This window comes from Armigeres subalbatus, chromosome 3, assembly GCF_024139115.2.
Source record: "Armigeres subalbatus isolate Guangzhou_Male chromosome 3, GZ_Asu_2, whole genome shotgun sequence".
Taxonomy (NCBI): Eukaryota; Metazoa; Arthropoda; class Insecta; order Diptera; family Culicidae; genus Armigeres; species Armigeres subalbatus.
In genome coordinates this window covers 32,275,782-32,301,810 of record NC_085141.1, presented here as the reverse complement: position 1 = coordinate 32,301,810, position 26,029 = coordinate 32,275,782, and the positions used below count along the sequence as shown (strand labels likewise).

Sequence of the window (26,029 nt, the reverse complement as noted above, 5' to 3'; positions counted from 1 at the left end):
TTCCTTTGAAAGCATTTTTCACCTCTCGACGTACCGAAGCAAGGCCTATTTCTCTTAAAGCTTAAACGGAAATTCGACCTTTCATTCTTTCATTTAATCATGCTCGCTATGTCGATGAGATTCCAGAGGAAAACCCCACAAAACCTTTGCGCGATAAGGCACCGTGCGACCAGATTTGCCAAATTACCCATCCGAAACCGGTTTCCCTAGCCGCCGCAGGTTGTTATTTGTCAGTGCCGGCGGCGACATCCACTACGTATCGCGTTATCAGCCTCCCCGCATCGCCGAGATCCGATCCATATCCGTTGCTTTCCGTAGAATTCCATGCCTGATCTGAACATATGGAAGGTGTGCGCGCGTAACTCAATCTCAACACATCCAGAATAATATTGACAAAGCGAGTCGCTTTGCAATTTAAATATGCCCATAATCGTCACACTTGTCGATAACTTGTGTTCCGGTGTCAGTTATTGCAATTCATCGGAATCAGTCACCCGTGGAGGCGCGTTCGGAGTAGCCGCCGAAAGATTCGATCGTCGAGATTTGCCGCAGTTTTCGGTGATCAATTGTGATATCGTTTGTCGTTTGCTCTACGCTTGGAATGCCGATTTGGTGCAAGTAACTTGTGAACCGAAGTTTAGAAAACATCCAGGCGGAGTCTTCTTGGCGTCAGTTGGTGATAGCTGCATACACACATGTGAGGAAGCTCTGTGTTTCATTATGTAGATGACTTTACAGTTAACAACAGTGGAATTACCCAAGATATACATGGTAACATGCAGAAACTGGGGAAGCTCAGTGAAATGTATGCTCTAGGAGGGCTGAAGTAGTGCTTGGTGCCGATATGTGTGAAGTGATAGAAGGTCGGAGTATCCTTGACATATTCGTAGAATATCACATCTTGTAATAAAAGTCGTTACCCTACTACGATTACAGTTCTGTAAAATAGAACAGCACATGGGGAGATCCTTGCCTGGATCTTTTTGCCTGTCTTGGCACGGTGGTTTCCATATCAAGAACCAGGACGTTAGTTAGGCTAGAAGATTCACTCTTCGATTATATGCTGATCAATAGATGGTCTTCATGCCTCCCTTTCACCCTTTATCGCTTCATACGCGTTCGCGCCCTAGTGAACGGATTTCAATCGGTTGATTTTCAATTATCTTTCGACTATCTACTCACGACTGCCCAACGTATGGCCCGCGGGCCGGATAGCTATACTGCCCATGATCGCATATTTGTAACACTCGTATTTTTGGTCATTTTGTAAAAAAGCCTATGGTCTAGAAAGATCAATTTACTGCATCTAATTCCACAATGGTAAAATAGTCTTTAATATCTTGCTTTATTAGTTTGTGAGGAGGATTTACAAACGATTTACAAAATCAACCAAAATGCAAATGTTACAAATATGCGATTATGGGCAGTAAAGACTCGGAAGCAACTGAACCGATCGGCGTGAAAATTCATATGCAGGGGGCTTAGGAGCCGGGGAAGATGATTCGAGACCCCACCCGGTTCTTGAAGGGGGGGCTACCATACAAATGAAACACACTTCTGCATAACTCGATAACTGATCAAGCAAATGGAACCCAATTTGGCTTGTGAAAAAAGTTTTGACGTTGCTCTGCCAAATAAAATTGAAACGCAGAGAAGCGTTTGCATAATTTGTAAATACAAAATAAATGTTTGTGCCAAGGGTTGTGCTAATTCATTTTGAGCAAGGCGAAGTTCGACGGGGTAAGCTAGATTAATAAATTCTGTAGGTTACTACTGATTGAAAAATAAATCTTGGCAAGCATGAAGTCGGATAATGCAATACGGCCAGTTTTGCTGTTAATGAGATTTTGGCAATACGGATATACCTTTCCATGACAGAGAACTTGTTAGGAAATGCATCTCGTCTGTTGATGATATCGTCTGTCTTAGGGAAAGCCTCCTTCTGTAGTATTAGTTTGTCGTAAAGCATGGTGAAGAGTTAAAGTTTTCGCAGAAGATTTGAAAACTACGTTACGTGAGAAAGCCACCTGCTGTGAAAACCTGCTTGCAATTGAAAAAAATACTGAATGTATAAAACAAGACGCAGGTGTCTTCATAAGTGGAATTGATTATCATCTTCAAATCACAGAGGTATTACACTGCGTCAAGGAGATTTAAGACACCAAATAAATTCATCAATTACCTCATACAATTCGAGTATAACAATATATGTATTTTTCAATCCAGTTGCACGTAAAAAGCATTCACAAATAATTTTCTGGCAACAATTGCAAACATACACAGTCTAAACCACCCAGTCTAGTCTAGTCTAGTCTACACATACACAGCCAGTTCGTGAAAGAATCCTGGAAAGTGTTATGGAACGTACACACGGTCAAGCAGTTTGACTAACATTAACTCCACCTCTCGTTTATTCAAACATCCATCCAGTTTTACCAACAGCGACACGAACAATCAATTTATTCGACCAACAATAGGGTAACGGCTGTATTTTGGACCGGGTTCTTATTTTGGACCACCTAGCTGAATTTTGTATTTATAGCACACAAAACTAAATAAAACATGCAATATTTAAATTTTATTGCACAAAGAAACTATCCATAAGGTATTTCCTACATTTGTTTCTTATAAAATATTGCAATTATTAAGAATGTTTTCACGTATTTACCCATGCCGGCTGGATTAGACCAAAATTAAGACGACATTGTAAAATTGAAGTCAACTTTCAAAAGCTGTAAGTTTATTTGTACATAGATTTAAAACACGTGAATGATGTTGTTGCCTCATTAAAACCTAATTGAAGCAGTTTCATATCTCGAGCGAAACATTGTAAGTTTAAAAACAGTATTCTGAGGCATGTCCAAAATAGGTTCATTTTTTATTAAACCGAACATATTTTCGACATATCTTCTTTTTAAGTTCTAGATCTCTTAACTTTTGTTTTTACCAACCATTTGTTTCTCTAGTATCAAACCATTCATAAATTACTGTTCATACCGCATTTATAAATTACCGTTTATTGATGTAAGCCCTAGAAAAATGTCTATTAACCCAGCATGTAACTGTTTTTATTATTTCCATACAAAAATACTGCCTATGATCGCATATCAGTGCCACATTTGCTGTAATTCCTATCCATATGGGACAAATATGCGATTTTGAGCAAAATAGTTGAGAAATCTCTTCGACAAGAACCAATCTTTGCTAGAGCTCTCCATCCGTGCTGTTTGCCAATGCAACAGAGTTCCGCGTTTTACGATTATGTTTCGTTTTGAAAAAAAAAATATGCAAGGAGCAAGGAAGAACCGGGCAACCTACTACTATCAATGGCGCAAATGGAACAGATCTAACAAACTACATAAAAAATATGCAGGGTATGTATGCAGGTGCATACATCACGGCATTGGGCCACAAGTTTGTTTTGCTTTGATGATGCTGTACCGAGTGGTACTAAAATTGATATTAGTTTCAATACCCTAAGCTTGTATATATTGTTCTAAGCTTTGAATGCCTATAAAAATGTATTGCTTAACAAGTACTTTCAGGATGAAAACGCCGAAAATGCTGGAGATCACTAATTTAATCCAATAGAAACATAACTTTGCAAGCAATACAAAATTGTTCGAGTGGTCCAAAATATGTTCAACAGGTGGTCCAAAATAAAAACAGGTGGTCCAAAATTAAATCTTACATATCTTCAGAATTTATGATAGTTTGGTTCTTTCGGTGGGATTTCCAACATTTTTACCTACAAATCCTACTTAGCATTCACCACTTTTTAGTTGCATAGGAAATTGATCAAACATTATTACAAAATCTAACTTTTATTCGACAAAATTGTTCGGGCATCTCCTAAAGTGGTCCAAAATACCTCCCTTACCCTATCACACCTATTACCCTATTACCTATCACACACGAACGACTGAAGCACCAGCTCGAGCACCAACCATCAAAAAATATATGGGGGTTTGTGCAACTTCACTACAAATGCTCATACATGTTCGGCGAACCTTGACTCCACCCCCGACAACTCAAACCAAAATCAAACCGTTTTAATTTTTTCCAACCGAGCCGCCAACTGTCAAATGGTTGTTCGAACAACTTCACACACGTTCAAACAAAGCAGCAACCGAAGCGTTTTCGTGGGGGCGGAGTCAATGTTCGTCGAACTGCTTGACTGGTGTGTACGTTGCATTATGGAACGTACACACGGTCAAGCAGTTTGACCAACATTGACTCCACCTCTCGTTTATTCAAACATTCGTCAAGTTTCACCAACAGCGACACGAACAATCAATTTATTCGACCAACAATATCACACACGAACGACCGAAGCGCCAACTTGAGCACCAACCATCACAAAATATATGGGGGTTTGTGCAACTTCACTACAAATGCTCAAACATGTTCGGCGAACTTTGACTCCACCCCCGACAACTCAAACCAAAATCAAACCGTTTTAATTTTTTCCAACCGAGCCGCCAACTGTCAAATAGTTGTTCGAACAACTTCACACACGTTCAAACAAAGCAACAACCGAAGCGTTATCTTGGGGCCGGAGTCAATGTTCGTCAAACTGCTTGACTGGTGTGTACGTTGCATTAGACTCGACTACGTCTATCACTTTTCTTGTCATTATTTACGTTTGGGCACATCGTAAATGTAGTTCAAACATAAAGGCGGCCAGGCCTACTGTGCAGCGTTGTTTAATATAACTGTGAAAATCAATTCTCAACTTGATTTCACATGTAAGCCATATAACGGGGACATCTCGTACCGACCGTTCCGTTTGCATTATGAGGTGATGGTTATTGAATCGTTGGGAGTGACTTAGCTAAGATGATTAATAGTCACTTCTTGAGTCCTAGACGTCTTGGGATGGGACACAGTTTTCAGTCTTGCCCTGCCCTGACAGGCGAAAGTAGTCGTATAGCCGACCCCATACGACGGAAAAAGTTTGACAAACTCTTACATATTGAAGAAAAAGATTGATGGTGGGAGTGCAAACCCAAAATATTGAAGTGTGTGCGTGTTTTGTGCGTTATACCGCTATTTGATTCGCATTAGTTCAAGAAAAAATGAGTTTTTCTTCAGCTACAGCCATGTCGGCTAGTTAGTGAAAATATTGAAGAAAAGTTTGATGAGACAAGTATTGTCAATATATGCCTCGTATGGGATCTGCTTATGAATTCATGCTGATTAGTACACTAAAGTACACTAAACTGATTAACCATCTAAATTTTATGTGCAATGCACATATATTTTTGCAATCAAGCTTTGCACATATTTTTTATTGATTCTGCACATAAAACTGGATATTATTTTTCCTCTTGAATTCATGTGCAATGCACACACAAAATAATTGTACAGTTAATGTATTTCAAATGAGTTCCTTCAATACTTTTTATGTGCGGCTGCAGATATTATTTATATGCATTTATTTAACCTAAATGGATACTGATTATTTGTTTTAAACTGGAAATTAGACAAAAATAAAACATCATTTGCAAACAAAAACTTGCTGTTACACATATTACATTTATTCTATATATAAATTATAATTATAATAAAATAATTATTATATAATTTGATCCTGAAAAACGTATACGAAGATACGAATATGGGAGCATCCATAAATTACGTAACGCTTAGATGGGGATGGGGGTTGCCCGAGGTGTGACAATCCATACAAAAAATTAAATGATTCATACAAAAAGTGTGACATAAGGGGAGGGGGTTGAAAATTGCTAATTTTTGCGTTACGTAATTAATGGATCTTCCCTATGCGATACTGCACACACGCCGCTTTCAATGTAATCTCCCGGGTTTGATGTCATCATTATTTCAAAGCACAACCAGCGAGATAACCTGCATCGGATGGGGGTAACCAAAATAACCGCGTGTGCACTGAGCTGATTATCCATCTAAATTGTATGTGCAATGTACATGTAGTTTTGTAATCAAGCTTTGCAAATGATATTTATTAGTTCTGCACCTAAAACTAGAAATGATTTAACCTTTCAATTATATATGCAATATTCATACAAAATGAATGATCCTTCCAATATATTTTATTTGCGCGGCTACAGATATTATATAAATGCCTTCCTTTTATTATCTAGATGGATTTCGTTTATTGATTTTCTTGTTTAACCGCGAATAAAAAAACACATAAATTTGCTATCACTCATATTACATTTATTTAATGGTTTAAACATAATTCTGGATAAAAAAAAATAAGAATGCGAAAACTCGAGCTAAACTTACGCACGTCCTTCAGTACAGTGCAACTGTCCGATCCGAGAAACATTTGTATGCACTTCAAGGTGCGGCACTGTTGTTGTGCGGAGCTGCTTTGGGCGTCTGTACATTGCGTTGAAACTGGAAGATGATTCCCAGATAAGTCCAAAGACGTTCCCGGCAACAGATCTCCGCCTAATAAAGCAGCGAAATTGGAAACCGATCTACTTCCGATACGCATACGAAGCAAGGGAAAATGTTCGCCACCCGGTTAACCATTTGAATAGCGCTTTCTCGTGTATCTTTTTACTGGATCTGAATGGCATTCAACGTTTTGAAGATAGCCTCGGTAAATACACTTCTGTTGAAGAAATTCAATTAAAAATGAAAGCGAAAGGCCATGATATTATTAATGATGAAACTATCCAGCTTACCTTGTTTTTTTCCACGGATCGACCGTTTTTTCGAGCCGGCTCCAGGCAGCCATTTTGATATCTGACAAAATAAGTTTTTCATTGTTCGCATTTATATTTCATGTGCCGGTAATAATAACCACATCCGTAAGATTTTAGTTCAATGCATTAAGAAAAAACAAACAACCATACGTTCACCATCATTTTACATGCAATTGAGTCATTTTAGACCACCATTCGGGCGTTTTGCCCCAGGTCTATTTTTAAAACATTTTTTAAATGCGTTAGAAAGTCATGAAAACCTCATTGTTTTGAATAGAAGATCATTGTGAAATGTAGCTGGGTTTGTAAATTTTGCACCTATGCGTTGAAATCGTTGGGTATTTTTGTTTATATGGACGAAAACATCGAAAAAAGGGGTGCATTTTGGACCGTTCTCCCCTACTTGGCGAATGGCGAACACCTGATCCGTGGTGGAGCGTTCGCCCATAAAACCCGCCGGCTACTGCCCCACGAACTCCCTCGTACCTTGTAGGCGGCGTTCAGCAATGTGATTGCGCGGTAGTAAGTTGCTACAATCCAGCTTATCGCCCTTTTTGTAGATGGTACATACGACACCTTCCATCCACTCCTGCGGCAAAACTTCATCCTCCCAAACCTTTGTAATGACCCAATGCAGCGCTCTAGCCAGTGCCTCACCATCGTCCATCGCCTCACCACCAGGTCCATCACCATACCGCCATCTTCGTCTGCCACATCGCCATTCAGGTGCTCTTCGTAGTGCTGCCGCCACCTTTGGATCACCTCACGCTCGTTCGTAAGAAGGTTCCCGTTTATGTCCTTACACATATCAGGCTGTAGCACGTGGCCCTTACGTGAACGGTTTAACTTCTCATAGAACTTTCGTGTGTTATTAGCGCGGTACAGTTGCTCCGTCTCTTCACGGTCTCGATCTTCTGCTGACGCTTTTTCCTCCGGAAAATCGAGTTTTGTCTGTTCCGCGCCTGTTTATAACGTGCCTCGTTCGCCCTCGTGCGGTCTTGCAGCAATCTCACCCATGCTGCATTCTTCTCTTCTACTAACTACTCACATTCGCCGTCATACCAGTCGTTTCTCTGATCCGGGGCACCGTGCCAACTGCAGTGGTTGCTGTGCTACCAATGGCGGATCGAGTATCTCTCCAGCCATCTTCAAGAGACGCTGCGCCTAGCTGCTCTTCCGTTGGGAGTGCCACTTCCAGCTGCTGCGCGTATTCATGGGCTAGTCTACCGTCTTGTAGCCGCCCAATGTTAAGCCGCGGCGTCCCACTTCGACGCGTGTTGTACACCATCGAGAGTTTTGACCGCAGGCATACTGCAACGAGGTAGTGGTCGGATTCAATATTCGCACTGCGGTAAGTGCGGACGTTCGTGATGTCGGAGAAGAATTTATCGTCGATTAGAACGTGGTCCATTTGGTTTTCCGTTTCTTGGTTAGGTGATCTCCATGTGGCCTTGTGGATATTTTTGCGGGGATAGAAGGTGCTTCGGACTACCATTCCGCGGGAGGCTGCGAAGTTTATGCATCGTTGGCCGTTGTCATTTGATACGGTGTGCAGACTATCCGGTCCGATGACCGGTCTATATATTTCCTCCCTTCCTAGCTGTGCGTTCATGTCACCGATGACGATTTTGACGTCCCGCAGTGGGCATCCATCGTATGTCTGCTCCAGCTGTGCGTAGAACGCTTCTTTCTCGTCGTCGGGTCTCCCTTCGTGTGGACAGTGCACGTTGATGATGCTATAGTTGAAGAAACGGCCTTTAATCCTCAGCTTGCACATCCTTGCGTTGATTGGCTGCCACCCAATCACGCGTTGGCGCATCTTAACCAGCCGGTTCCCAGCTCGTTGGTGGTGCTCGTGCTACAGCTTTGGTAGAAGGTAGCCGCTTGATGCCCGCTTTTCCACACTTTCTGTCCTGTCCAGCAATTGACAAAACCTGTGAGTCTCTTAATCGATTCACTAACGACTGAGATACAGCGATTTGAAAATAGCGTTACGACTTTTTTTCGAGGCTTGGTCGTTCGTGTAAGTAAAACCTATCTCGGTCGGAGGAGTCTTAATCAATTGCCTCTGGCAGTTAGGCTGAGGCCACTGGCTGAATTGCGCCGTGTAGGAATTTCAATGGTTTCAACAGAAAAGTCAACTCATTGAAAACAGAATTTAGTTACATTCTGAACTGAAATTATCATCATCTGTTCATAATTTAAGAAAACATTAGTGAAAAAAAATTTGGCGTTACTATTTTTATTTCGTTCAGTGTATGTACTTGCTGGGTCGTTTATATAATAGATATTTTACTGAATAAATTATTATTTTGTTTTATTAATTTATTGCTTTTGTTCAGAATATTAAACCACCCGACTTGGACATTAATTTACAATGCTCTGAAAACTCAGATGTGAATATGTACATTATGTGGAAGATTTTGATTTGAAAAGTGTATGGGAAGTAACTGTTCGCGCACAAGGCGAATGTAGTTAAATGTTTTTTCCTAACTAACCATTTCCTACAAATTATAAACCCAAAATCCCATTTCCCATCCTACTAACCCCGAGTCGGCCGCTGGTTTTTAAGTCGCCCTCCTGCTAGTTTTGCTATTGTACGTTTACTTGCTAGGTGGACACGGTCGCTTAGAGTAGCCGTTCCACCAAGTGTTCGTTAAAGTAGTCGCTAGAGTCAGAGTGTATGTAATTAAGAGTGGCGACATGTGCCGCATTTGACAGGTCTCCTGCTCGTTTGGAACACGAATTTGTATGGGAATGACAGATGAATTCTGTTCCAATTCTGACAGTGTCGCCACTCTTAAATACATACACTCTGGCTAGAGTATTCGCTGTTGGTTTGAGCGAGACAAAGTAAACGTCAAAAAAATTTCAACTATAGCAATCTGAGTGAAAGAGCGAATATTTGTTTACCGGAAACCACGTGCTTTTTGGCATTTGCATTTTTGGCGGACAAAAGAATGAGCACGTGTCCCAGTAGGTGAAAGGTAGTTAGATGTATATGATATTTATAACTTGATCGTGAGATATAAAATGCTTAATATTATCAATTCAGTGCAAATCCGAAATATAGCCGCTAATGAAGATGGATTTTTCTCACAATTCACACGTTAAACCTAACTTCGGAAGTGGTGCGCTGTTTTCATTTGGTGTTGTGCTATACAGCGCACTACTTCCGAATTTAGGTTTAACGTATGGATTATGAGAAAAATCCAATTTCGATAGCGGCTATAATTCGGTTTTCTACTGAATTTATAATACTTGCCCCAAAAAACCGCGAAAAAAATACCTACATTATTTCATAAAGTTCTGCGACTGTAATATCGAAGAATTTAGAAATATTTGTAATCATTAAAATAAGTTTTATAAGACATTACCATTGCCGTTCCCCTCGATTTTTTGCGCTTACTCTGTGCAGCCGTAAAAGTAATCGGGAAAATCTTGATAGCGAGTAAATCCACAATAACATTATCTAAATGAACACGCACTTCCAACTCGAATGATAATTGAACTTACTTTCTTGGCTTGCTGCTGTGTGCCGAGTGAAAAGTACCGTTATGAATTGGACGCCAGCAGCGAGGAAGAAAAAAAGAAGAAGCCTAAGACGAGAGCACCGACAGCAATGACGACTTGGCAACATGCCGCTCGCTGATTGGCCGACCAATCAGGAGGCAGATAGGATTCAATATCTGGTATATAAGAAATGTGCATTCGCTCAAGAGCATTCAATTCCTTGTAAACCATTCCGCGAAATACATCGTTGTTTTTTATTTAACCGCTTTATTTTTTCTTGGACAAGCCGAACCAAACAGCCTTTCTCAAGGCTTCTAGAGTTAAAGGATAATTTTCGTTTGTCGCTATCGTACGGATTTGGAGGCCCTTCAGTCCACATCCCCAATCGAGCCAACTGGGTGGCTCATTCCAGGCATCCTTCAGAGGGAAGGTGCCGCTGTCGAGGTTAAGATACCGACAGTTCCCCGCTACCCGTCCGTGATTGGACATTTTGGTCCTTCGAACCGGATCCACGAGCGATCCGCATCCTGTGTGTTACACCCGCAACAGGCTGAGTGCTGGCAATCTGATGATTGCGGCCAGCCCACACCACCGTTCCCTGTCGCTAATCTGACGTGTTAGGTTTTTCTGAATGGTTCGTCGTCAACCTATTAGAGACGGCTCTTGACAAGGACATCCGACTTCAGTGGGAGGCTTCCCCACAAGCAATTGCCTACATATAAAGACACTGTCGAGTTCCTGAGGAAACGGTGCGCAGTTTTGGAACGTTGGAAAGAATCGTTACACAAGCCAGCATCTATAGTGAAAACATCGTTGCCGATGAGGGGCCCCGGACAACAACCGAAGAATGTAGCGAAGGCCTGTGCTATCACCACCAAGGAACGTACATGCAAGCTCTGCGGATCCGGAATCCATCCAGTATTCAAGTGCGACGCCTTCCGGAAGATGACCATCGCTCAACGCCAAGCCAAGGTAAGAAATATCAAAGCTTGTTTCAATTGTCCTAGGGTGGGCCACCAGAGTAGTGCATGTTCTTCGGCGTATACGTGTTCCAAATGCCAAGCTAAACTCGTCTGGTTGAATTTTCGAATCTACCTCGTTTTTCTACCAAAGTGGACGTGGTTGGAGCTAATGGTCAGCAGTCTACTATTTCGGAAATGGTCACTCTCGAAATGCGTTCAAGTTATGCTGATTTCCGGGGACAGTTACAATGCCTGATTGCAGGAAAATTTCCCTGTTCTACAAGAGACGCGTCTAGGATGGGTTGTCGCCGGTTCCGTTGAAGTTATCAACCCCAACATATACAACATTGTTACGCTGTAGGTCTGCAAGGCCTTACTAACACTATGGAAAAGTTTTGGGCCCTTGAATCAGTGGAGTATTGCAATCCACTCACCAGTGAGGAATAGCTATGTGAAGAAAGGTTCTCTTCTACTACGCGTCGCGATCTAAGCGGCCGTTATGTTGATCAATTACCCTTGAAGAATATGGTATTTGAAATGGAAAGCAATCGTTCTACCGCCCTACGTCGTTTTCTGATGCTGGAACAGCGGTTCCGAAAGGACCCAGAATTTATGTAGCGTTCATTAATGAATATAAGACACTCAATCATTGCGAACAGATTGACGAATCCAGTGATCCTCCCAATCTTCTGAAATATTATCTTCCTCACCATGCGGTTTTGAAGCCAAGCAGTTCTTCAACGAAGCTGAGAATCGTTTTCAATGCTTCTTCGAAGGGTAGAGGACCATCCCTGAATGACTCTCTGATGATAGGTCCAGTGGTACAAAATTACCTATTTTCAATAAACCTTCGCTTCCGCAAGCATCGTTATGTGTTTGCAACTTTTTTTTTTTTTTTTTAACTGATTTTATTTGCTAATTATCTAATACATGCATTCATCTCTTAGACTAGGTGTTCCGTGTTTTCTTAACACTATCATCCTTATTTGCTATGTTATATTTTTAGTTATTATTAATACATTTTAATTGCCTCTGGCAGTAAGAATTTTTCCTCTGGTTGAATTGAACCATGTAGGAATTACAATGTTTTCAACTTAAACTAATCTTAACCTATTTTATATTAAGGGTACAAGGAGTTAATCGTTGCAATAGAAGATTGCAACGATTTTTGTCTAAAATTGGAAATTATTTTGTTGAACATTTGTTGCAATGTCTCAATATTAGAAATTCTATGAAGTTCATTGGTACTATACCACGGAGGCAACTTTGTTACCCGCTAGCTACACTGAAGCTAGGATGGGGAGACAAAAACAGGGTCGTTTACCTTCTCTTGCCACTACACACCCACGACCGAACTTACCTGCAGCAGGAGTTATACACGCACGTGTGTATCACGACACGTGCCCACCGGCGTGCTATGGTGGGACGATCGGCAAACTGGGTCGTATTCAATATGCTCAAAAGCTGATCAAGCAGTGTATTCACCCTGGACCCCAACAAGCGAGGACTGGCGGCTCCTTTGTGAGCCCGAAAACGAGGTGAAATTACAAAATATAGTGAAAAAGACTAATCAATCAAGGCCTAGCTCTCAATTAATGTACTCGACACCGTACTTCATCTTAGCATGCTAATTTATTTAAAGTTTTCATAGTGACGTCATTTAGGGGTAGGGTACTTGCGGTTTTTCTTGACATTCTCTCTCAGTCCGGATGATTTTCTCTCAGTGCCACGATGCATCGACGGAGGTCCTACCGTGCGGTTCGTTGCGGGCCGTCTGATGGTAGTTGAGAACCACCGTTCGCCACCGGTTCTTGATGAGCGTGCGATGATCGACGTTGCGTGGACTTGACCCACGATGACTGCTGAAAGCTAACCGCCGGCACTGGCGGAATCGTGAACCCACTTGGCGATGTCAGTGGTTGAACTCAGATGAACAATAGCGATGGCCACTCGAGGTTCAGGACGTTGACACGGGTGCGATCTCGGTACATGCGATGTTAGCGATAGATGGTGGTGTGGTGGCGATCTGGGACGGGACTTGCAAAGAGGAAAAAATGTAACTTCATCTGCAACCAGCAAGCGCTGTCACGAATTGTCAGATGCAACCAGCACCTTTTTGTGTAAAAGTATTGGTATCCCTCAAAAAGTATTCCGAATGATTTTGTTTTACGAGTACTTTTTCACTTTGAAAAGTATTCTAGAAAAGCCGGACAGCTTAATATTGAACTGTTATGAATACGTGTATTATATCCGATAGGAAAATCTTTATAAAAATAAGTTTACAAATCCGTAAATCATAAACACTTTTATTGTGCTCAGAAGATTCTACCCGGGATTTAGGTGAAACACTCAAGGAAACAGTTGAGAATCGATGATCAACTGTGATGAAAAGAAGAACAATTGTCAAAACAAGGAAAAAGAAGCCGTCTTTGCAGGTCTCGTCTCAGGTGGCGATGGCTGTTCTAGGGCTCGACCGGTGACGTGCTTGCTCGCGATAGCGTCTTCGGCGACGATGGTGGTGGCAGAAAGGTGGGCGATGGCGTGGTTTGCAAACGCGTCTTCGGCGACGATGGCGATGGCGTGGCGATGGCGTGCTTAACTTCGCGTCTCCGGCGACTATGGCGATGGCCGAAAGACGTCAGATGGCTTGACGATTCCGTCGGGAATGCGGGGCGGTCCCTGACTCCAAACAATATCCACCGATTACGCTGGCATTCACCAAAAGCACTGCTCGACAAACGAGTTGATGCCGGACTGTAACTAGTTCGGGAACCACTGGGAATCGGCCTTACGCACCACCGTACTACCTTGCCCCGGCTCTGCTATTCGAGAAAAGCAAAAAAACACAGAAAAAAGGCCCACTTGCTGGACCTACCCCTAGCATTAGTTCCCTGGTGACGTCACTTGTATTATCTTAACTCCACAACCGCAAGTACAAATAATAATTTACCTTTTTTCTTCTTGTTCTTCTTAATGAACTACAATTGTTTCTTTGTTCCTCGAGATGCTTGTTACACTTACACAATGGATCTACATACAATAAGTACAATAAATTATACAAAGAACACTACTGTTTCACTATTAACCGCACTGCGGATTCTTACTTTTAGGGCAACTTCTTCTACTTGGTGCACCTCTCGATCTAGATAAATCAACTAGTCACTTTCACTATTTTAATGTACAAATTTTTGGTTACAGTTAACTTTAACTTTATTCCGTCGCGCACTTCTATTCTTGGTGAAATCAAGAAACGAATAAACCGCTTGATCGTGTAGCTAAGCCATTTTATCTGGAATCCGACCAACCCGACAATAACCGAACCCTAATGGTTCCTATTCAGTTTGGCAACCCTTCCAACTGGCGGTCCCTGTGGGCAAGCATTTAACGTCTGGCAAGTTTTACTGTTTTTTCCTTGCACTCAAACCGCTGTAAACACATTCGTGTCGGTGGTGTGAGTGACAAATTGGTATTCACTTTTCTCATCGGCAAGGTGACACCCATTACCGATTGAAAGGTGAGATGTACAGGCTTGGTGGAGGGAAAATATTACTTGTGGTGGAGCCAGCAAATACAAAAAATGAAACCACAGGTTACAACTTCAGAATCATTTTCAGAATTTTGTTTTGAATCCTCTGAAGTGCCTTCTTTCTGGTATTGCAGCAACTAATCCATATTGGCACAGCATACAACATGGCAGGTCTAAAAATTTGTTTGTAAATCAAAAGTTTGTTCTTAAGACAATGTTTTGATTTTCTGTTTATAAGTGGATATAGACACTTAATATATTTGTTACATTTGGCTTTAAGGCCTTCAATGTGATTTTTAAAAGTTAATTTTTGATCTAGCAGAAGTCCTAAATATTTAGCTTCGCTAGACCAATTAATTGGAACCCCATTCATAGTGACAATATGTCTGCTAGAAGGTTTCAAATAAGAAGCTCTCGGCTTATGTGGGAAAATTATAAGCTGAGTTTTGGAAGCATTCGGGGAAATTTTCCATTTTTGCAAGTAAGTGGAGAAGATATCCAAACTTTTTTGCAATCTACTACAAATGACACGAAGGCTACGCCCTTTGGCTGAGAGACCTGTGTCATCTGCAAACAAAGATTTTTGACACCCTGGTGGTAAATCAGGTAAGTCAGAAGTAAAAATGTTATACAATAGTGCTGTCCAATGAGAGCTTGAAGTAGCTCGAAGTTTCTCCCTGTCCTGCTCATGCCCATTTGTTGACAAAAAAGAACGAGCAGCACGGGAACAACTTCGAGCTACTTCGAGCTGCTCATTGGACAGCACTAATATGGGCCCCAGTATGCTGCCTTGGGGGACACCAGCCCTTACAGGTAATCTATCAGATTTAGAATTCTGATAGTTTACCTGCAGTGAGCGATCTGATAAATAATTTTGGATCAGTTTAATAATGTACAGAGGAAAATTGAAATTCATCAATTTTACAATCAAACCTTCATGCCAAACACTGTCAAATGCTTTCTCTATATCAAGAAGAGCAACTCCAGTCGAATATCCTTCAGATTTGTTGAGCCGAATTAAGTTCGTAACTCTTAATAACTGATGAGTGGTTGAATGCCCAAGGCGAAAACCAAATTGCTCATCAGCAAAAATAGAATTGTCATTAATATGAACCATCATTCTATTTAAAATAATCTTTTCAAACAGTTTGCTTATTGAAGAAAGCAAACTGATTGGGCGATAACTAGAAGCCTCAGCTGGATTTTTGTCCGGCTTCAAAATTGGAACAACTTTGGCGTTTTCCATTTATCTGGGAAGTATGCCAATTGAAAACATTTGTTAAATAAATTAACCAAAAAGGATAAAGAGCTCTCAGGATTTTTTTGATAAGTATGTAGAAAATACCATCATCACCCGGGGCTTTCATATTTTTAAATTTTCTAGTAATAGATCTCACTTCATCCAAATTAGTTCCCAACGAAGGGTCAAAAACATTATCTTGGTTGAGAATGTCTTCGAAGCTCCGTGTAACCTGATCCTCAATTGGACTAGTGAGACCTAGACTAAAATTATGGGCACTCTCGAACTGCTGAGCAAGTTTTTGAGCCTTTTCGCCATTTGTTAATAAAATTTTATTTCCCTCTTTAAGCGCTGGAATTGGCTTTTGAGGTTTTTAAGAATTTTGTTAATTTCCAAAGGGTTTCGAACTGGGATCCAACTGCGAGACATTATTCTCAAAGTTGGTATTTCTCAGAATAGCGAAACGTTTTAAATTTTATTTTGCAAATCTCGCCAAATAACTTTCAACGCGGGATCGCGAGTTGTTTGGTATTGCCTTCGCCTCACATTTTTAAGACGGATCAGTAGCTGAAGATCGTCGTCAATAATAATGGAGTTGAATTTAGTTTCACATTTAGGAATTGCAATGCCTCTGGCTTCGACAATTAAATTTGTCAAAGATACGAGCGCATTGTCAATATCATATCATTGGTATCCAACGGAATATTAACATCAAAATTCCTATCGATATATGCTTTATATAAATCCCAATCAGCTCTATGATAATTAAAAGTAGAGCTGATTGGATTATAAATGGCTTCTTGTGAGATTTCAAATGTCACAGGAAGGTGATCAGAGTCAAAGTCAGCATGAGTTACCAATTGGCCACACAGCTGACTTGAATCCGTTAAAACTAAATCAATTGTAGAAGGATTTCGACTGGAAGAAAAACAAGTAGGGCCATTGGGATAATGAATAGTATAATATCCCGCAGAACAATCTTCAAATAAAATTTTGCCGTTGGAATTGCTTTGAGCATTATTCCATGAACGGTGTTTGGCATTGAAGTCACCAATTACAAAGAATTTTGATTTGTTGCGAGTCAGTATTTGAAGATCAGCTTTCAACAAATTCTTTTGCTGCCCATTGTATTGAAAAGACAAGTAGGATGCAATGAAGGAAAATTGTCCAAAATTTGTTTCAACAGAAACTCCCAAGGTTTTAAAAACTTTGGTTTCAAACGAAGAAAATAATTTATGTTTGATACGTCTATTAATGACAATGGCGACCCCACCACAGGCGCTGTCAAGACGATCATTTCTGTAAATAAAATAATTTGGATCTCTTTTAATGGAGAGACCGGGCTTTAAATAAGTTTCAGTTATAATGGCAATATGCACATTATGAACTGTTAGGAAGTTGAATAATTCATCTTCCTTACCCTTTAGAGAGCGGGCATTCCAATTTAGAACTTTCACAAAATTATTTAGATCCATTAAAACGGAGTCCGATAACAATTTTTTGTGTGTACTTTATACCAACCTGAACAGCTTCTGGAATGGTATTTGCTTTGAACATTGCATCAATCATGTGATGCAATTGTTCAGTTAAAAAATCAAAATCGGAAGCAGTCATGCTACCTGAATCGGCAATATGACCGTTATTTTCCGTTGGGACATGGGTATAAACCTCATTTTGAGAAGAGAAATTTTGTCTACCAGCAGCGATGTTTGCATACGTAGGTACATTGGAAAAATTGGAATTTACTGAAGTGCTTGCTACCCGTTGACGAGCGGCAAAATTTGTTTGTGAATTGTGGTGGGTATGAATTGCTCGACCGGTAACCGGTTTTGAAATTTGAGCGTTTGAAAAATTTCTACCCGTCGAATCTGGGATCCGATTGGAATTTCCCGTCATCAATTTTGCACGGGAATTCAAAACTTTTTTGCGTGAAGGGCATTCCTAGAAATTGGATTTATGATTGCCCCCACAATTTGCACATTTCAATTTATTGGAATCTTCTCTCACAGGACATGCGTCCTTGGCGTGAGAGGTTCCACCACAAATCATGCATTTAGCATCCATGTGACAATGTTTGGTTCCATGACCCCACTTTTGGCACTTACGGCACTGGGTGGGGTTTTGGAAATTTCCCCCAGGCCTGCGGAAATGTTCCCATGTAACATGGACATGGGACATAATACAGGCCTTTTCCAAACTTTTCATATTATTTAGTTCACTTTTGTTAAAATGAACTAAATAAAATTCTTGGAAATGCCCTCTGGGAAGTACCAGAGTGGGATTTCTTTTTCATCTTAATTTATTTGGACTGGTGAAAATCCAAGTAATTGAGAAATTTCAATTTTAATCTCATCCAGTGATTTATCATCACTGGGGAGACCTTTCAAGACGACTTTGAACAATCGCTCAGTTTTGTCGTCGTATGTGAAGAATTTATGGCGCTTCTCAGTTAAATATTGAAGAAGACGTTTGCGATCGTCAAAGGATCCCGGCAAAACGCGGCAGTCACCCTTCCTAGCAATCTGAAATGAAACCTTGATCCCCTGAAGGTTACTTAAAATCTCATTCCGGAAGTCAGAAAACTCGGCAACAGATACCACAATTGGCGGTATCCTTTGCTTTTTCGCATGAATCGAATCACCTGGGCTAGAGGTATATTCGATTTGCTCAATTTCATCATTAATCAAATCGAACTGATTGCTCAGTTCGATTGGAGAAGAATTATTTCCGATATTAGAGTTAGAAGGAATATCTGAATTCTCCAGCTTCCTTCTATTTTTTCCGCGCTTAGGCAGGACGGTCTTGAAACCTTGTTTCTTTGAAGGAAGTGGAGAATTCAGAGACTCCCCTTCCTCTTGTTTTATTAATGCTCATGGCTGAGCGTGGAGACGTGACCTTCTAAGAGGTTTTTTCCCAGAACGGTGTCCCTGCAGGATTACCACCGCTTGTCGGAATTTTACTTCCGCAAACGGGTCCAACGTAAAACGAAGGCACGGGTCCTTGCAAAGATCGTAACGGGATCAGTGGGTACAAATAGCGCTAAGAAGCACCGTTGAAATTAAAATAGCTTCGGGTAGTATTAAAAACTTCCTTCCGCAAAGAGAGAAAAAACCGCACAGCACGAAAGCACGATGCGGTCTGATGTGTTTGCAACTGATGTTAGTAATATGTACAGACAAATTAGAGTAGATCGAACCCATACTCCTTTGCTCTACATTTTCTGGAGAGAAACCCCCGCCGATCCATTAGAAGTTCTCGAACTAACGACTGTTACTTACGGTACATCTTCGGCTCCATTTTTGGCAACGAGAGCCCTTCAGCTGCTCGCTTCTGAAGGATTTCCAATCCATAAATGGTGAGCCAATGAAGCTGCCATTCTGGAGACAGTTCCAGAAAAGGATAGAGAGGGATTTTTGACGTTCGAAGATTCAGATATCAACCAAGTTATCAAAACCTTGGGTTTACTATGGGATCCTTCAGAGGATGTGTATCGTTTCTACTTGGAACTTCCAAATATAGACAACTCTCCACCAACCAAACGAAATGTTCTGTCCCAAATAGCAAAAATCTTTGACCTTCTTGGACTGGTGTCACCTGTTGTCGTTTCCGCAAAGATTATTATGCAACAAATTTGGGTGAACAAGCTGAATTGGGATGATGTTTTGGAGGATAAACTACTGCAGTCTTGGACCATGTTTCGTGACACCCTGAAATTCATTAATGAGATCGAGATTCCAAGATTCTTTGCTGCGCTTAATGCGGAGTATTACGAGATACATGGTTTTGCCGATGCGTCTATTTCTGCTTATGGAGCATGTCTATATATCTGTGCTATCCAGCCGGATGACACACAGCTATGCTTCTGTCTCCAGCATAAAATTCACGTTATTTTTTTGCTGTGGACGTTATTTTCTGATACAATATTGTTACCAAATATTCAAATTTGTTTTGCACCGTACTAACCGTGTTGTGTTGAATGACGGTCTTATTACAATTAAATTGAAAATCGAACACATTTTTCACGGCACGAATACATGGTACATAACGATAATAGTAATAAATATTCATTCAAATCGCTTAACAACAATTACTCCATCACAAAAAACTAGTCCTGAAATGATGTTTTTGTTTACTAATTTTGAATTGTCAGTGGGGCCCACCGCGCGCTAACCCCAGAGATGTTAGCCACCATTTTTTCCCATTGAAGCAGCCGGATGACACACAGCTATGCTTCTGTCTCCAGCATAAAATTCACGTTATTTTTTTGCTGTGGACGTTATTTTCTGATACAATATTGTTACCAAATATTCAAATTTGTTTTGCACCGTACTAACCGTGTTGTGTTGAATGACGGTCTTATTACAATTAAATTGAAAATCGAACACATTTTTCACGGCACGAATACATGGTACATAACGATAATAGTAATAAATATTCATTCAAATCGCTTAACAACAATTACTCCATCACAAAAAACTAGTCCTGAAATGATGTTTTTGTTTACTAATTTTGAATTGTCAGTGGGGCCCACCGCGCGCTAACCCCAGAGATGTTAGCCACCATTTTTTCCCATTGAAGAGATAGGCGATGACAGTAGGGTGCATTGAAGAGATAGGCGATGACAGTAGGGTGGTGCTATCACTCAGGATGGAGAGAAGGTGTCACTTGTATTTTGTGCTTGTATGCAGTAAGTCTAAGGTCACTCCGATCAAAGAACTGACTATTCCACGAGCGAACTTTGTGCCGCCTTATTGCTAATAAGATTATTGTTGAAGGTTCTACCGGCACCTAAGATGGATTTTCGGTCCATTCATCTTTGGTCCGACATTCAGATTGTTCTTGCATGGTTAAAGGAACCTCTAGCTCAGATGACACTGTTTGTCCGTAATCGTGTATCAGAAATCGTTGAAAATTCATCGAACGTTACTTGGAACTATGTCAAATCAGCCGAAAATCCAGCTGACGTCGTCAGCCGCGGACAAACAACCCAATTACTAGTCTCAAATGACCTCTGGTGGAGGGGACCATTGTTTTTGCGAGGTTGTACCTTTCAAATTGACGAACCCGAGCCTGTCTCCGATGAGGAACTACCGGAATGGAAACCAATTGCTTCTACCTTTGCTGTTTTGGTGCCAGAGCCTCTCCCTGTGATGACTGCTTTCTGTTCCTTTTGGAAGCTGCAACGTGTAATTGGATATGTTCGACTATTTATTAAAAATTCGGGATCCAAATCACAACGTATTACTTCGAAGTATCTGACAGTGCAGGAGATGCATGAATCTTTGAATACCATTATCAAATATGTTCAAAGATCTGAGTTTGCCGATAAAATCGCACGTCTCGAATCAAACGAACCATTGCGCCGTCTTAGGATGTTATGACGAAGGACGGTATTCTGAGAGTTGGTGGAAGACTACGCAATACTTCTCTACCATACGGTGCAAAACACCAAATTTTGATACCAATTAAAAATCCTGTAATTGAGTCGATAATAAGAGCAATGCATAAGGAATTGTTGTATATTGCACCTTAAAAAGATTCTTCGTGATGCTTCTCTAGCATTCGAGGAGTATTACACAGTACTGACGCAAATCGAAGCTATGCCTGGAGTTGTTGTTCTGCTCAAGGAAGATAATGTTCCTCCGCAAACCTGGAAGTTAGGTCGAATCATGAAAGTTCTTCCTGGTTCTGACTCAGTCGTAATCTTTGTTTTTGATTTAACCGCTTTATTTTTTCTTGGACAAGCCGAACCAAACAGCCTTTCTCAAGGCTTCTAGAGTTAAAGGATAATTTTCGTTTGTCGCTATCGTACGGATTTGGAGGCCCTTCAGCCGAAGGGCGTTGATACAGTCCACATCCCCAATCGAGCCAACTGGGTGGCTCATTCCAGGCATCCTTCAGAGGGAAGGTGCCGCTGTCGAGGTTAAGATACCGACAGTTCCCCGCTACCCGTCCGTGATCGGACAGTAACCACTTTCTCTTCGATTGGACTCGAACCCGCGACTCTCATTATTTTTTTTTCTATCAAACTAATACTAAAATAAATCTAAAACGATACAGTATGAGTCTGTACCAATTGTTTCGAGTAGTACAAGATTTTGTTGATTTCTAAAACCCCCTCGTCAGTGGCAAAACTAGACCTACCAAAGCCGTCAGTTCTTTCTAACATTATTCAGGATTTCCTTTGACATTGTTTGCAATGATTTTTATTTTACAGGTCATTTATTAGATCACCAAACTCCTGTCCTACTGATTTACCATAGTGTATAGACATTATAAGGAATTTTACCGGACACCAGAATGATGTGGCACTCTCCGAAGAAAACCAAGACCACGCTTTCAACGTTTACTATGTCTCCCATATGGTCACATATGGTGTGCCGGCCGGATCGTAAAGGTAGAGGTAAAGGCCATGATCCGCTATCTATCTATTTAATGTTGCAAATACTTAATGACGCTTTTATTGATAATAAAAACAGATCTGTTTACACGCGTGACCATTTGCGTTTGCTTAAACTATTTAAATATTCGTTTATTCAATCGCAATTTCAGCTTTGTTCTCTATATTTGAATAACTTATCTTGCTATTTCAAACTTATGCAGCTTTTAAATGACTTAAATTTGTGATTATTGTTTACTAATTGTTACTACCAGCGCTGATTAAACAATTTCTCTATATTATTTCGATATGTCGACATTCTTTCCTGTTTTCTTAAAATGGTTTTCCATTTGTTCAATGTTTTCAATCACTTATCTATTTTATTGTGTTTATCTATTTAATGTGCTCACTAACGCTATGCAGATCTGTTTACCTTTCACAGTTTATTCTAACAATCTTGATGTAAGCCAGTATAACGCTGAAGCTTCAATAGCTGCTGAAAATCTCCAGTCCTAACGGAACTTTGCTGCATGTTACTGAAAAGCTTCTCAAACATAAAATGGCAACACAATTTGAGGATAAGTTTATGGGTAGGATCAAACGAGATTAAACCGATTTCAACATCGCGTAACGTGATCATTGAATACCTTTGTTAACTTTATTCTTTATAGCCGTCAATGTCCAAGCTGCCGCTCAGTTTAATACCATCCGTCCAGCGGTAATGACCATAACTAAACAGAGGTGCGTATTAACTGTTCAAAAGACTATTACCACATTTATCAAAAACGACCCTCAATTTTAGCTCCTGTCAGGTCTTCTGCAGGCGGTTCTTCATCTGTATTCTTATCATCGCCGTAGTTGTCTTGTCGTCGATCGTATACGCCATCTACAGCTATGCGTCTAATGTGGCGGACGTCTGTCACAGTAAAGAATGCCTCCGTTCGGCAGCCGCCTTCAAGCAGAACATGGACCTCAGCGTTGATCCGTGCGATGACTTCTACTCCTATGTCTGCGGAAATTGGGCCGACGATCATCCACGCCCGGAACGGCACGGGGCGTACAGCTGGTATGACGAGCGGCAAACCAAAATCTACCGAAACATTCGAACCCAGCTGGAGACCAACATCAGCCGTTCGGATCCGAAACCGGTCGCACAAGCCAAATCTATGTACAAGGCATGCCTCAGCGAAGCAAATCGGGAACGCTACGGTTACACCGCCGTTCAGCGATATCTGCGCGAGTTCGATCTTCCGTTGACTCCGACGTTGCTGAACCGGACCAAGACCTCCTTTCGGAAATATAAATTCGATTGGATCAGCTCGGTTGCGAAGATCCAGCGAAAACTGGGTCTGAACGTGATAGTGGGTTTTGATATTGAGCAGGACCATCAGGACAAGAATCGGAACCGATTGACTTTGGAATACCACTACAGACCTAATGAATTGCGATTTCCGTGAGTTTCGAGCAATGTTTATAATCGCTTGAAAGTTCATATTTCTTGATGTATTTTAATAGCGCCTACGAATGGTCCAAGCTGAAGACACCGGCTCACAATCGACGTACAGCGCAGCATTCTAGCTCTGAAGATACAGACGAATCGGATAACGAATCCACCGAGGATGAAGATGAAGACGAAGATGATGATGCGGACGATGAAGATGGAATAGATATCAGCGATCTGGCAGAGTCCTTCGCAAAAATTATTGCAGCCATCAATCCAAGTATCGACACCAGCGAGATGGACGATAAGATGAACATTTTGGCAGAACAATTTACAGAGTTTCATCGATCACTGCCTAAGGTTTGAACAAATTTTAATCTACTGGAATACAGTGCATTCACATTCATTTATAGCCCCTAGATTCAGAAGATGAGAGCAAACCCAAGTACTATACTGTTAAACAGCTTCAAACGTTGACAGATACACTCATAAAACCCAAGAAACCCTATCCAGTTTGGCAACACTATTTGGACGAACTGTTTGCCAATGAAAGCGACGCCAAACCTGCTATCGATGAACATTTGCAACTGACTCCGGAGAACGTTGAATTCCTCGGAAAGCTGATCGACGTAGTCTCCGAGCAGCCTCCGGTTCTGATCGAACTGTACATTTGGGGAACGGTAGCTTCGTTTCTGGTGGAGCACGAGTTTAACGACGCCAGACTGGAGGAGGACTGCGCCCAGGTCGTCCACAAGCTGATGGGATTGGCCGTCAGCTATGCGATAGCGGATAAGAGTTTCCTGGAACAAACCAAGCCCCGTATAGAGCAGATGTTGGCTGACATACGAAACGAGTTCGACCAGATGGTGCTGGAAACGGATTGGATGGACGCTTACACCAAATACGCATCGCTGGAGAAATCCATGGCCATGAAGTCGCTGATCGGCTTTCCGGAGTGGATTTTGGATGTCGAGAAACTGGAGGAACACTATCGTGGGGTGAGACTGCGATGGTTTGGGCACCTGTGTACTAATATTGATCTGAGTAATTACAATTGCAGTTGCGGATCAGTCCAGCTCATCATTTGGAGAATTGGGTTACCGCTTTGGAGTTCATGAATATGGGGTGGCTGCGGTCATGGCGGGTCAAAAATAATAAAGTGTGGGACATGGATCCCACGGTGGTCAATGCGTACAATATTTTCGATCGGAATGCTATTAGTGAGTCAATGGTGATCTGATTTTATTGCTCATTACAATTTTTGATGTTTTCGCAGATATTCCTGTAGCTATAATTCAGTACCCATTCTACTACCTTGGGTTAGAGTAAGTACTGCTTACGAAAATATTTGGGAACCTGATTAACACATCTCTTTACTCACAGTGCATTAAACTATGGAGCTCTTGGAGAGGTTTTGGGTCATGAGCTTACCCATGGATTTGATAACGCAGGCCGCCACTATGACAAATACGGCAACGAAAAGCGATGGTGGTCCAACCATACCCTGCAAGAATACGACAAGCGGGCTCGCTGTCTGGAGGATCAATACAGCTCGTACTACGTTCAAGAGGCGAAGGCCTTCGTATGATTCCTTCGATAATGATCTGCAAAAGCAAACATTGGTGATAGATTTCCCTTTTTTCTTAGATCAATGGAACACTGACACTGGGTGAGAACATTGCCGATAACGGGGGACTTCGGGAAGCTTTTCGTGCCTATCGGGCGTATGTCAGACGCAATGGTCCTGAAGAAGTGCTGCCAGGATTCGACGACTTTACACACGAGCAGTTGTTGTTCATATCGTTTGGGAATGTGAGTGTTGGGTTACGGGTGATGTTATATTTGAAGGAGGTCAAAACGGATGCTCTCTTTCAGCAATACTGCGAAACTGTTAGTCCAGCGGTAGCCAAGTATCTGGTAGAAGACGAACACAGCCCGTCCAAGTTCCGTGTTCTGGGAGTTCTGAGTAATATGCCGGAATTCAGTGAGGCATTCCAATGTCCGGCTGGTAGCAGGATGAATCCGAAGCAAAAATGTCGAGTGTGGTAAGACGTTAGAACTAAGTTCTTCAGCCCTAACAGTGAAAATATGAAATAAATGTTTCATGCTTAAAGAATGTCGTTAGTGCCGGAAATAGATACGAAAACCTCCATTACAGCTCTAGGCGTAGATAATGTCTTAGATGATTTCAGCAAATGTCATTGGAAGTTATTTTAATTAAAATACGGATAATATTACAAGCAGAAGTGGATTACTTTGCATTCTACAATCTG

The 26,029-nt window shown here is 41.2% G+C and overlaps 1 protein-coding gene across 6 annotated transcripts; it reads left to right on the top strand.

Annotated features, from left to right (window-relative positions):
• The first annotated feature begins 500 nt into the window (after window positions 1-500).
• Window positions 501-25,928, top strand: LOC134227559 (endothelin-converting enzyme 1-like). 6 transcript variants are annotated; one of them, XM_062709138.1, is made up of 11 exons: window positions 501-697; window positions 22,154-22,333; window positions 22,987-23,056; window positions 23,118-23,768; window positions 23,831-24,116; window positions 24,170-24,754; window positions 24,817-24,976; window positions 25,033-25,081; window positions 25,140-25,338; window positions 25,404-25,568; window positions 25,632-25,928. In XM_062709138.1, exons 2-11 carry the CDS (start codon window positions 22,237-22,239, stop codon window positions 25,803-25,805), a joined length of 2,436 nt encoding a protein of 811 aa, XP_062565122.1. In that variant the 5' UTR covers window positions 501-697; window positions 22,154-22,236; the 3' UTR covers window positions 25,806-25,928. The 6 variants fall into 6 exon arrangements, with proteins under 6 accessions (XP_062565122.1, XP_062565120.1, XP_062565123.1 ...); XM_062709136.1 differs by having other exon boundaries at window positions 22,154-22,339; XM_062709139.1 differs by lacking the exon at window positions 22,154-22,333 and adding an exon at window positions 22,758-22,905 and having other exon boundaries at window positions 25,632-25,925.
• The last annotated feature ends 101 nt before the right edge of the window (window positions 25,929-26,029 follow it).